Source organism: Malus sylvestris, chromosome 4 (assembly GCF_916048215.2).
Source record: "Malus sylvestris chromosome 4, drMalSylv7.2, whole genome shotgun sequence".
Classification (NCBI taxonomy): Eukaryota; Viridiplantae; Streptophyta; class Magnoliopsida; order Rosales; family Rosaceae; genus Malus; species Malus sylvestris.
In genome coordinates, this window is record NC_062263.1 from 8,232,141 (window position 1) to 8,245,557 (window position 13,417).

General features: G+C 37.4%; 2 protein-coding genes across 3 annotated transcripts; both read left to right on the forward strand.

Moving 5' to 3' along the window:
* Positions 1-4,340: 4,340 nt before the first annotated feature.
* On the forward strand, positions 4,341-8,263 carry LOC126618511 (transcription factor MYB3R-3-like). The gene is made up of 8 exons (XM_050286602.1): positions 4,341-5,022; positions 5,316-5,476; positions 5,674-5,725; positions 5,874-5,931; positions 6,221-6,315; positions 6,436-6,539; positions 6,758-6,886; positions 7,236-8,263. Exons 2-8 carry the CDS (start codon positions 5,340-5,342, stop codon positions 8,047-8,049), a joined length of 1,389 nt encoding a protein of 462 aa, XP_050142559.1. The 5' UTR covers positions 4,341-5,022; positions 5,316-5,339; the 3' UTR covers positions 8,050-8,263.
* Positions 8,264-9,409: 1,146 nt separating this feature from the next.
* LOC126618512 (bifunctional UDP-glucose 4-epimerase and UDP-xylose 4-epimerase 1-like) lies at positions 9,410-12,717 on the forward strand. Of its 2 annotated transcripts, none has more exons than XM_050286604.1 (9): positions 9,410-9,895; positions 10,456-10,505; positions 10,586-10,721; positions 10,867-10,968; positions 11,079-11,306; positions 11,555-11,636; positions 11,801-11,883; positions 11,977-12,152; positions 12,259-12,508. In XM_050286604.1, the coding sequence occupies exons 1-8, from the start codon at positions 9,701-9,703 to the stop codon at positions 12,121-12,123; spliced, it is 1,023 nt and encodes a 340-aa protein (XP_050142561.1). In that variant the 5' UTR covers positions 9,410-9,700; the 3' UTR covers positions 12,124-12,152; positions 12,259-12,508. The 2 variants fall into 2 exon arrangements, with proteins under 2 accessions (XP_050142561.1, XP_050142560.1); XM_050286603.1 differs by having other exon boundaries at positions 9,413-9,895; positions 11,977-12,068; positions 12,259-12,717.
* The last annotated feature ends 700 nt before the right edge of the window (positions 12,718-13,417 follow it).

The window sequence follows — 13,417 nt, forward strand, 5'->3', positions numbered from 1 at the left end:
CACATATTCACATAGGAGACACATCAGCTAAATAAATTCACAAAATTTTGTGGAAACGCACGCGCAGCCCATAACCTCTAGAAGGGAAAAGGATCCTCGCTGGATCCGATCCTTTTCTTGGGAATCTTAGAAATCCCGTAATTTTACTCATTCATCGTATATTGTACGGTTATAAATTATTTCAAAATTTAAAATTTAAAATTAAATATGAATAGTATCTAATGAAAATTGATCGCACGATATACGATGAACGGATGAGATCACGGGATCCTTAGGATTCCCAAGAAAATGATCTGGCGAGGATCCTTTTCCCTCTAGAAGGACCACATGCAAGCCCATAAATATTTTAAAAATAAAATAAAATGCAGTGTACAATAAGAAGAAATTTCAGAAGTGAGAGATCTAATGTAACAACCCAAAATTATAGAAAAATTATTTGGAAGCAAAATTCAGTGGTAGACCAAAAACAATGCCATGGTTAATTAGTACTCTATAAATCAAAATAAATTTATTTTGGTCATTTTATGGCTGCATCTAACATTCTTGTTAGACTACCTACGTACCCACAAACGGTATCAAGTCATTCGTAGTTCACCATCTATTAAACATTTTTCTAAAATATTCAAATGGCGATCATTTACGATATTAAACTCAAACAATTGAATCACATCAAATGAATATCAAATATAATTTTAGAATGTTGAAATTAACTTTAAAAGGCAACGTTGGCCCACTGGCCACGTGCCGTCATAGGCCGCGAATTCCGACCAACTTCAAAAATTATCAAATTTTACGGACATGTAGAGCTCAATGAGGGAAACATTTTTCATACCTTGGCCGAAGTCCAAATTGGCCTAAAAACACCTAAAATGGCCCTCGATCTGTCAGAACCCTCAAATTGGGTGAGCTTCGATTCATCTAACCCGTCGCTCCATCACCCCTAAACTGGTTTGGGGTTTGTTCTTGGGCCCAAGAAGAGCCTTTTGGTGGTGGTGGTTGAAGGGAACACTTTAGAAATGGTGGATCGCCAGCGAGGGACCATAGCACCCATAGGTGCGGTTCTTCATGAAACCATTTCACACTTGATGTCAAAGTATAAGTAAAGTACAGTAAAATTAGAATAAGAATTATCCCATCGGGATTGGTCTTCTATACCAACATTTTGCCAAAGATCCTCGTCGACATAAAAGCTCTACCATTAAAACCTAGAGGGGCGAAAAACAAGGGTGAGTAGACATAAAAATAAAGTTTTGAAAAACCTTTTTGAAAATGTAATAATCCCTAGCCGTAAAACAAATATAGTTTCTAAATATATATCTACATATAGCATGAAAACACTTACCATAAACAGTAATACCTCAAAAATACGGTAAGTCATAACATTTCACATATGAAACATATAACATCCAATAATCACACTATCTCGCGTAAACGAATATATAATATCGGGTGCTTATCGACATATATGTTGACACACGAGTTCGTGCAGAGATATTCTGACATGAACATGATTGGGTGTATTAGTGATTTACACTCTAGTACTACAAACACGTGAAGATCGGCACTATGCGCATTACATACGAGTCCTAATTGCCTATAGCAATCTAGAACATGAATGGCACCTATAATTGATCCAAAGTGAGTGTATGGTCTGATGTGAACATACAAGTGAAGCCTGGCCTTGGTCCGGGTGTGTACAAACACCAGTGTAACACACGATGAGCAGATAACGTAAACATGATCATATAATCGTAAATCAATAATTCTAACCGACATAATACTATTCAATAAAATATTAATCATGGTTGTAAATAAAATCCCATAGTAATATGCATACATGTGCATCCCGTAGGATTTAGCATAATTTCGTAAATTTCGTCATTCCACTGATTCTTATAAACGTTAGTCTAATTTAGGCATACGTAGAAAATTCTTTATAAAAAATATATGTGGAAACTAAATAAATATATAATATTTAAAAGTAAAGACCTACTCACAAATCATGTCGTCAGGTGGAACCCGCCTCGCAGGCTTTGAAGATCTTTGCAATGTGTTTCACCTAGAAACAAACCATTCTCGTAAATATATAACGTACTAACGTAAATACGCAATTTCGAGTATGGCTAATAAAGAATCTATTTTAAAACAATGGAATTTCGAAAAACGAAATGCGGGTTTGGATTCGGCAGATTGAGACACCTAAGGCAACACCTCGAGTTCCCTCACGTGTCGACACAAGGTGGTTGCATAGGCAACCACGCACTGCACACACCAAGGATAGGGGAGCCCATACGCTTCCTTACGTGTGCACAAGTACCAGTGTACTCACCTGCCTCGTAAAAGCCCTTTTTGGTCTGACTTTCAGAGCACATTTCAAGCTCGATACTCAACAAAAATCAATGATTCAAAGACCTAAATGAAGTAGGAAATGCAGGGAATAGATGTATACCAAAGGGGGAATGATCTAAAAGTGGCTTGACGACCACAATTTCCTTCCTAAAAAAATCTGGAGATATTTTCCCCGAGGTGTTTTTCTACATCAAACTCTACCAAATCACATTTTACAGGCTAAAGACATTATCAGGAGTTCAAAAATAATAAAGATTTGAGGTTAAGGGGGGTCTCGAGGCTCACCCTTGGTCGAAAAACTAAGAACTCGCCATAGTTCTCTTCCTTGACAGAGCTTCACGATGTGAGAGTTTTTCCCTTCATGCTTCTGGTTCTGAGTTACGAGGGTGGTTCAAATGGGGCTCGCCGAAGAAGGTGAGTGGTGGCAGCAACGTTGTTGTCATTGTTTGTTTGTTTATGCCTTCCCAGATAGGGAAGGTTATAGAGAGAAAGGTGAGAAAGAAGAGAGACTAGAGAGTTAAAGAGAAGAGAAAGGTGAGAGAGTTAGAGAGTGATCCCGAGAGATTGGGAAACACGGCGGAGAAGGAAGAGAATGGGGGTGTGGGCGCCACTAGCGCACAAAACAAGGTTACAAAAAGTCAAAATAGAAAATGCATCCCGTAATGTGAATTTACTAAAATGCCCTCGGTCTTCGGTGTTTCGTAAAATCTTTGTCGTAACTTCAAATTTAGTTTCACTTACGCCCACACGTTTGTGACGTCGAGTATTATAAGGATATACTAAAAGAATGTTTCGTACGTCCCACTATATGCTGGTCAATGAAAGTCAATAACCTCGCCACTAGAGGCATTTTGGTTAATTCACTCATTTAAAATTAATAAAATCGTAAAATTAGGTACTGGTTGCTACACTTGGAGTAAAAGGCTAGATGATAGACAACAAAGTTTAAGTGGTTCACCTTAAAAATTAGGCTACGTCATCTACAGTGATCTGATGTGGGTTACAAAAGTGCTCTACAATAGTGTAATGTTCCTTTTTTTGTGTGTCTGACCACCTATAAGAGGTACTTGTCCTTCTTATATAGGCTTTTCATGATCCCTAAAAGTCCTGTGCTTTCAAGTACTTCACCGCCCTAGCATTAAATGAACTAAATGTGTAGACATGACTTACTGGCTACTCGTCCATTATTCAATTAACACCTAAAGATGAAATAACATTCGTTTAGGGCTAATTGCAAGGTTTCCTAGGCCAACACTTACTGAGCACTTTGCTCGACCCTAAATGGCCGAGAAAACACTTTCCCAATTGCTAGTTCTAACAAGCTTTACGTCCTTTCATAGATCTTTTTTTTTTAATAGTCAATACATGGTTTGGAGTTGATGTATAGGTAAGCTTGTCTCGGTGGCTTCGTGTCATAAAGTTGTTAGTTTTGCCAACTTGCTTGAGTGGGTCAAAAAGTATGATCTGATTAAGCACTCGTTTTCTTTGTCGATAGTCAATCCAAACCAATAAGTGGTCATTTAGAGCAGTCATCATTATGATCTTGTGATAGTGTTTAGTCATCTATTTCCATTGTGCTGGCTCATAGGCCTCACCTATAATAATATTAGAAAGTGTGTCAATTTTGTGTTTACAAAATAATATTATCGATACTTTCTAATTGAGATGTACCTCATTATTGTACATATCACCAACTTCTTTTAGAATATGTGACATCAGTATAGTATAGTACCTGTAGCATAATTTGGATGGTCTCACATAATTCGAATAATTTGACAAATCATTTCAACATGTCATATCGTGGTCAGATACACGATAATTTGAAAAGTCATAAATGAGGAACATTATCCTACGGCAGATTTTTTTTCTTAGGGATCCTGTGATCATGACTGTTCATCATACAACATGCAGTCAGAAATTATTTCAAAATTTTAAAATTAAATATAAATAGTACCTAACAAAAATTGACCGCACGATGTATGTTGAACAGTCACGATCATGGGATTCCTAGGATTCCCATGAAAATGATTCAACGAGGATCCTTTTCCTTATCCTACATAATAAACATAACTCCCTCCAACTAAGCAAAATTTAACAAGAAAAGAGTGATTTCTGTACACCTTTTTCTTTTAGGAAAACTAATGAAAAGTTAAAAAAAAAAAAATTTTAATGAAAAATGACAAATAAATGTGTAGTGAATAGTATAAAAAAAGGTAAAAATGTAGTTGTTCAGTAAAAATGAACAATACTGGAATGATTCGTTAAAACCCATTTTTCTTATTCTCTACAAACCCATATATAGCCCATAACTGTATAACGACCCATATCCAAATCAAGCGCCGATAGCCCATCCCAAAACTTCCAACGCAATCTAACTTGCTCAAAACGCTACAATTTCAAACACAAAACGCTTACCGCTCGATTGATCCTCTTCTTAAAGCTTCCAACGTAAGCTTCTTCTTCTCCAAAACGCTTAAATAAATACAAACCAACGCACTCCCACAGCCTCTGTCACTCAAAATCTCACTTCTCACTTTTTCTCCCACTGAGTGAGAACAACCGACTCCGTTCCGCTGACTCACTGAGTCGCTCACTCGGAATCGAAAGCTCTCGGCTTTCGGCTTTCCCGCCAAATTCCTGCGCTGCATTCCCACCGACGCTTACTCAGACGAGGTCAGTGATCTTTCTTGTTTCTGTTGTTTTTACAATTCGTGGAATTGAATCGGTGCTCTGTTTGGTTGGTGAGAAAATGCGGGAAAATTACGAGAAATGTTGTAGATTTCATACCCACTGTTAGTACTGAATTTGTGGAAATTGTGAAATCAATTTGGTGCTTTCGATTTTCCTTCAGTTACTTGTTTTTCTCAGGAACCAAACAGAATGTTCAATTGTATCGGATAATCAAAATTCCCACTTTACCTGATTTAGTGCTTGCTTTCTGCTTGCACTATGTTGAGTTTTCTCAGGAAAATTGATTTTTTCGAGAGATTATGACGAAAATCAATGGGGAGCATCCAGAGGATGCCGGTGTCGGTTCACACGAGAAAATGGGTTTCCTTTTTCAAGCATTATATGAAGCTGAATATTGTTCAGATTCCCCTTTTCCGAAGCCAAGCTCGATTCACTGGTATATGGTTTCACATTTCATTTCAATTAACGTTTTTATTTGAAGGGGGAATATGTATGATAGATAGTACATGATTCATCATATTGGAAAATTAGGGTCCATTACTTGGCTACGCATTATCGCAATTGAGTTCATTTTTTCTCTGGTACTCAAATTTTTCGGTCTGTGGTTTGACATTGCTCAATTTGCTGTATTAGGAGAACCACTGGTCCAACAAGACGGTCAGCGAAAAGCTGGACAGCGGAAGAGGTCAGTGATAGATATCTTAGTTTGCTAATTGATAGTAATTGTATGGTGGTTTAGTCTCAGTGCAGGTTTTCTTTATGTATCTTCTGCTAGGATTCGCAGCTTCTCAAAAGCTTATCTCTTCATTAATCAGTTGAACCTTGGTTGACAGGATAATCTTCTAGGAGAGTTAGTCACAAAGTTCAACAGGAGCAGTTGGAAGAAAATAGGTGGGCATGCCAATTTCTCCTGTTTGCTTTCCAAAATCAGCTTTTAGTTTCGTGTGTGTTGATAACAAATGTGGTAATTAGTATAACTTTATGTCTGCACATGAATGTTTTGAGAGCTTAGGCATGGGATTCGTACTGATATAGGCTTCGGAGCATTGGTGGTGATGGATTCTAGACTTGTTTTGTGTACCTTGCATTGTTAGAATTTAAACATCACTTTCCATTTGATGGTTAATTATAGAGGCAGGTTCTTTGTTTGTTCATGAAGATTATTTTCTTATTTCTGCAGCTGCATGTCTCCCCGGGCGTACAGATATTCAGTGCCTGCAACGCTGGAAAAAGGTTTTAAATCCAGAAGTCGTCAAGGGAGCCTGGACAAAGGAGGTGCAAAAAGTTGTTCTTGCATGATTTTTTATCAATACAGAACAATGTTTTGCTGCAGGGTAAACTGATATGTGACTGATCCTTTCCCTTTTCTTATTTTTCTTTTTCTTTGGATTTCAGGAAGATGATTGCATTATCAAGCAAGTCGAAAAACATGGTGCCAAAAGATGGTCTGTTATAGCTAAGTTCCTACCAGGTCGAATAGGCAAACAATGCCGAGAAAGGTACATGACCATGATTTTTATTCGGTGTGTCAAACTTTTGGCATCAAATGGTTGACATCCTCTGTCTTCTGTAATTGTTAGCTTTCAATTATACTGTAACCCCTTCCCCTTTAGTGTAGATAATATCGTTTGTTTAAAAAATCAAAAAAATTGTACTTTAACCGTTCAGCTTTGCACTTAGTGGTTTACAGAATAATAAAGATAATAACTATTTTCAGGTGGCACAATCACTTATGCCCGGCAATTAATAGAGATGCATGGACAAAAGACGAGGAGCAGATTATTGCTTACTACCATCAGTTGTACGGTAACAAGTGGGCAGAAATAGCAAGATTTCTACCCGGGAGGTATGCAATTGATAGTTGATAGAATTGAAGTTTTGTTCTTGATTTCTTATATACATTTAGTTAAACTATGGCTGGTTTGGAACATGAATATATCTGTGGTTTTTCGCCTGTCAGTTATGGTGTATGATGTAAATGGGGGAAAGTCTGGATTGCTCATCTCTTTGATAGCGATTATTATACGACAAACTAGATTTGCGTCTTCTACTTCATTAATTGTTCAAATTCAGATTTCTGATATGCATGTGTACTTTTTTGCTGCTGAAACAAAGCTCAGGAAAATACGCTATACAATGTTTATAGATATTGGTTCCTTCTGTTGAATGCTTCTCATATCCATTGAAATTGGCAGGACCGACAATGCAATTAAAAATTTCTGGAATTGCACGTTGAAGAGGAAATTCGATTCATACTCACCTAATGGATGTGAAGTGGATATGCAATCTGATGTCTCAAGTGGTGAGGTAAGAACAGATCGTCTTGAGGTTGAAGAAGATGGACAGATTTCTGACAGTGTGGTCTCACTCAATCAGCTAACGGAAACGGAGATTAGTGACAATGCTTGTTCTACTGAGTTGACTCTTGGATTTTCTTACAGTCATGACATTTGTTCAGAATGGAAATCTGTCAAAGTGCAGAAGCGCAGGTCTACGGAGAGACGAGCAAGCAGTTTAATAAATCCACAAATTGCCACTCCATTTGCTTTCATGGACGCATCCCCTTGTACCAAATCGAACTGCATTCCTCCTACTAGGCCACCTTGCTATTCGACTCCCCGAAGCCTTGCGCAGAACACCTCTGTTAGCAGTGGCAGTCCGGGGTCTAGATTGAAGAACTTAGCATTGAGTTTCAAAAACACTCCTTCCATCATAAGAAAGAAAAGCTCCAGAAGGAGTGATCCTAATAACTTCCCTGATGTCAACAGCTCAAAGGCATGCTCCACGTTGAGTAGTACTAGTGAAGGAGGAGGTACCAACAGCAGAGACTTTGCAAACGGGAAGTTTGGTTCATTTTCTTTCCGTCATAGGCCGCAAAATTCAGCTGCTGTTAAATCTCTAGGACGGCGCCTAGAACACGAATTCGATGCCGAAAAGGATTCGGGTAGTGATCAATGTGGCCATGCATTCTCTGCATATGCGTCTCCAGATGTCGGTTTTGGTGCATAACCTGTTTTCTATTCTATTCATATGTAAAGGGAATTGGTCAAAGTGTAGTCATTGCAGACCTTTTAACAGGTTATCTGCAATTTCCATTGCCCAAAATGAAGGAATCAAATCCTTTTCTTTCACCTTATCTTGGATCTTAATAATTCTCATCACATTGAAGCTGTAGCGTTTTTGCAAATTAATAGGCTCTTGTAAATCTTTCATTAGACCACAAGGTGGAGTCTGGGAGGATTCTCTCACCTTCAAATTTCTCTCATGTCCAGTCTTTCTCTATTTAAATGATCACGATTAAACCACGCCAAAAATGAAAATTAATGAATCCAACTCACTGTGGTCCTAATAATGAAAAAACTTCGACTTACAGCGTTTGAACCATGATAGGAAATGGATTCAATAAAACAAGCAAAACATAAATAGAATTTCTAAAAGGGAATTGTTATTGGTACTTCAAAAATCTCATTCTACACTCCAAATTTTCTATATTTGGAAAGAAAAATATACTTGTGAATAGTGTAGAATGAGATGTTTGGAACACCAATAACACTTCCCCTTCTAAAATAGTAAAACTAAAACAAGGGGCTCAATATGTGACTCGCCCTAGACAATATTTCAGGATGTGCAAAACCTCGTTGGACAACTATTATGTTGTAATCCTCACCCATTACTTATCTTCTGAGCAGTAACAAGGGATCAATTGAGATCAATTAATAAAATTGGACATACATAATTAAATAAATATTTAATTTTTTTTATATAGTATATATATATATATATGCAAGATAAATTAGGGTTACAAAATATTTATTGTGATAATAAAGCGATTTCAGTTAAGTCTTCAAAATCCGATCCCAACTATTATTTAGTTATTTAGAATTATCCTCATCCAATTCGAAAATATTTAATCATTTAGGATTATCATCATCCAATTCGAAAGGATTAAATATTATTTAATTATTTAGAATTATCCTCATCCAATTCGAAAATATTTAATCATTTAGGATTATCATCATCCAATTCGAACAGATTAAGATACCGGTATCGTATTGGACAAGTCAAGCACGTCAATTATTTTATTCGTTACAATCTCTACAAAAAAATCGCTTTCAAAACAAAAAATAAAACAAAAATAGAAAATAAAAAATAAAAACCTCAACAAAAAGAAAATTACGGAACCGAACGTCAAATAGGGACCCGCACGAGATGACGAAGTCCGACGCGTCCACCGCAATCCGGTCGCTCAGTCTCCCTAGTCCCCAATAGAAAGAGACCCTGTAGGCCACGCTCTCCACTGCGCGTGCAACGTCCAATGACTCGCCTTAACAGAAAAGGGAAAATCGCGCCAAAGGTAACAAAGAAACAAACTTCCCTCTACTGCTGAAGAACTTCCCCTTTCGGTTTTTCTGCAAATCATCGAAATCCGCGATTTCAATTATTTGATGCTTATCCGGATTTATCCTAATCCCCAAACAGCCGAATTCTCTTTTTTACTATAAATAATTCAAATTCTCCACCCAGCAATCCAATTCGATTCGCACTTCACTATCTTATCCGGGTTCCCAAACAACCTCTTGATTCGCTCTCAATCCGTTCCCATTTTTCAACTCTCTTTCTCTTTGCTTTCTTTCTCTGAGCCGCAGAAAGCAGAAGCAGCATGGGGTCTATGGAGCAGACAATTCTGGTGACCGGCGGCGCGGGGTTCATAGGGAGCCACACGGTGATTCAGCTGCTCGAGGCGGGGTTTAGGGTTTCCGTCATTGATAATCTCGATAACTCCGTTGCTGAAGCTGTTGATCGCGTCAGGGACTTGGTCGGCCCCAAGCTCTCTCAGAAACTCCACTTTCAGCTGGTAATTCTAGCATTGGATTACTCTGTTTGGTTGCCGAGAAAATTAGGGAAATGAAACGGAAAATAATTTTGAACTTCTTTGCTCTTCTGTTCTTGTTAGTGTGTTAGTGTCGGTTGGATGACGAGATCTCTTTTATGCTTAGTAGACTAGCGGCTTTAGCTTCGCATCGCTCTGTTTGGTTCCCAAGAAAATTAGGGAAATCAGGACTGGAGAAAGAAAATTTTGACTTGTTAATTCTCTTTTTCTGATTTAGTCAACTATCTAGGTTCGGTTGGATTATGACTGATCACTTTAGATATTTAAATGACAGAGCTAGAGAAATATCCGCTTTTCTATTAGTTTTCTGTGAACTTTTTGCCCTGTTTGGTTCCTGAGAAAGCCTGTGAAACTGATTTCTTGGTTTCTTGATCCTTCCAATTAATTAATAAATATTGGCAATAAAATTCCTCTGTTTTTGTATTTTATTAAATTCCAACGGTTTCTTAGAAGGCCAAAACTGCGTTTTGTGTTTTGGCTTTGGTGTTATTCTCACTAATCAAATTGGTAATATCTGTGTGCAGGGCGATCTCAGAAATAAGGACGATTTGGAGAAGCTGTTTTCTCAAACTAAGTCAGTAATTTTTTTTATTAGCATCTAAGTATGTCATTATAATGTTTAGGTATTGACATTTCTGCTGGATAACGTGACAGGTTTGATGCTGTAATCCACTTTGCTGGCCTAAAAGCTGTAGGAGAAAGCGTTGCACACCCGCACCGTTATTATGATAACAATTTGGTTGGAACTATTAATCTTTACGCGGTCATGGCGAAATACAATTGTAAAAAGGTTTGCTTCTGTTTTCTCAGTTCTGCAGTGGAGCCTCAAATTAGGTTGCGATATTTTGTTTCCCGTATGTTAGGATCAGTGTATAACCAACCACAAGAAGTGCATGGTTTACTAACCGAATGAATATGATGTTTTCTGAGTGTAGATGGTTTTTTCATCATCTGCAACTGTGTATGGGCAACCTGAAAAAATTCCATGTGTTGAGGATTTCAACCTTGTAGCTTTGAATCCATATGGCCGTACCAAGGTATACACCATGTCTTTCTCCCGCAATCGTTGAATTCTAGTTTTGGGTTAAAACTGGGATAAAAGGGATGCAGCCTTTGTCTTCTCTAACATCAAATTTACTCTTACTAGCTTTTCCTTGAAGAAATTGCTCGAGATATGCAAAATGCAGACCCAGATTGGCAAATTATTCTGCTGAGGTACTTCAATCCTGTCGGGGCTCATGAGAGTGGCAAAATTGGTGAAGATCCCAAAGGCATCCCAAACAACCTAATGCCGTACATACAGCAAGTAGCTGTTGGAAGATTGCCTGAGCTTAATGTCTATGGTCATGATTATCCCACCAAGGATGGTACTGCGGTATGTAAAATCCATTAAGATTTTCTTTTGTTTAAGACAATTGGGCAAGAGTGGTAAGAATTCACTTAGTTGTTTATTGACCTCCATCTACTACGAGTCCTCTGTTGAATCTAGTTAGCTTGGTCTGCATATGTTCCACTCATAGCATCGTCTTTAATCATGCCACTGATACTCAAATTTCTTGTTCACCAAATGTAATCAGGTAAATCCTAATTACCAGTTTCATTTTACTTTTCATTTTTTAACAGATCCGAGACTACATCCATGTTATGGACTTAGCAGATGGTCATATTGCTGCTCTTCAGAAGCTTTTTACTACAGAGAATATAGGTGATTGATCTAATTTGGACATTGATTTATACGAAATATATTTGCTGTCCCCTGCTGGTCATTTTTCATCAGCATCTATATATAGAGTTGCCAAGTTTCTAAATCACCCTATCGTGTAAGTGTCTTTGGAATTGGGGTGTTTTAAAGAGAATTTCATGTCTTAGGTTGTGCTGCCTACAATCTGGGAACCGGACAAGGTACATCGGTGCTTGAAATGGTTGCTGGCTTCGAGAAGGCTTCTGGCAAGGTGATTGTTCGTCTCCTTCAAGTCTCTCTCCTCTCGCTCGCGCACACACATTAAATTTGCGATACTGAAGTAGTTCTTGATTGTATGTGCCAGAAAATTCCTATCAAACTATGTCCCAGGAGGCCAGGTGATGCTACTGCTGTATATGCTTCAACAGAGAAAGCTGAAAGGGAACTCGGGTGGAAGTATGTACTTTACAATCTATTCGTTTATGCACTGCAAGGCAATACACAAGATTAACACGTATTCTTCACGATTTTATGTTGCCCGTACGATGCATCCCATTTGTATACATATAACTCGTATTAAACTAGGTTTACTATCTATTATTGTGGAACTGCATAATTCTCTCTGCTAATCTGATGTCGGTTTCAGGGCAAAATACGGAATAGAGGAGATGTGCAGGGACCAATGGAAGTGGGCAGTAAACAATCCGCACGGTTACAAGTCGAAGTATTGAAGGCGTTGGCATGTATATACGCGCGGCAGCACGCCGAAGTTCAGTCCGAAATTGGACGGAAGAAGATCCTGCCGTTTGATATGAATAATTTCCACACACTGCCTAAAAGAAGTGTAGTTGGGAAACATCAACATATGTTGCTAAATCAATGTGTTCTTCCTTTTTTTTCTTTTTATTAGAGAGAGAAAAAAAGGTAGTGGGAATAAATTCCTCTGGCAAAATATAGATATTATTATAAACATCGAAAAAGAAAAGGTTTAAATGGTAGGATTGTGATGGGTCAAAATGTCCTAGGAGAATTGGAGAAACGTACGGGTTTGGTAAAGTTTGGACAATTATTAAACGTTAGACTGAAGACCTTTATGTTTTTGTCATGGATTGAACACGTATTTTGTGTTGCAGAATTACGATAGGTCAAAAATTCGATCATTTTAATTAAAAAATGTAGTTATGATTTGGAGTCGTCGTCATTCGAGAAAATCACTAGCGTAGACAAATGGAATGGAGATTAGTATTGTGCAGCGAGGTTGACATACGATTGAAGAACATACTCATCATAAAAGTAGAGAAAAGTGCTAATTAGTTTCTGAACTATCACCCAATGAAAATTCGATCCTTAAATTATTTTTCAGTAAAATAAGTTCTTAAATTCATTAAAAATTGCTAATTTCATTCCTATAGTTATATTCAAAGCTATTTTATCTAATTTTTTTGTCAACTCACTTGACACACTTTAGATAGTAATACTATCATTTTCTTGTCTATAAGCTCTTAACATTTCATATAAGTTGCGAATTTAACTTTTAATTTACCCTCTAAAGTTAACTCTGTATATTATTTCGTTATAATAAAATTACTCATCTACCCTCCAATGTGTATGTGTATCACATGCAAATAACATAACTTAAATGAACGGAAAATTGAATATAATAGTTTCGAATCTAATATTAGGAATGTAATTGACATATTTTTATAATTCAATGACTAATTTTTCTAAGACAAAAAAAAAGTTTAAGAATTTAATTTTCACTCAAGTAATCATTCATGGACTAAATTGGCAATTCACCGTAAAAG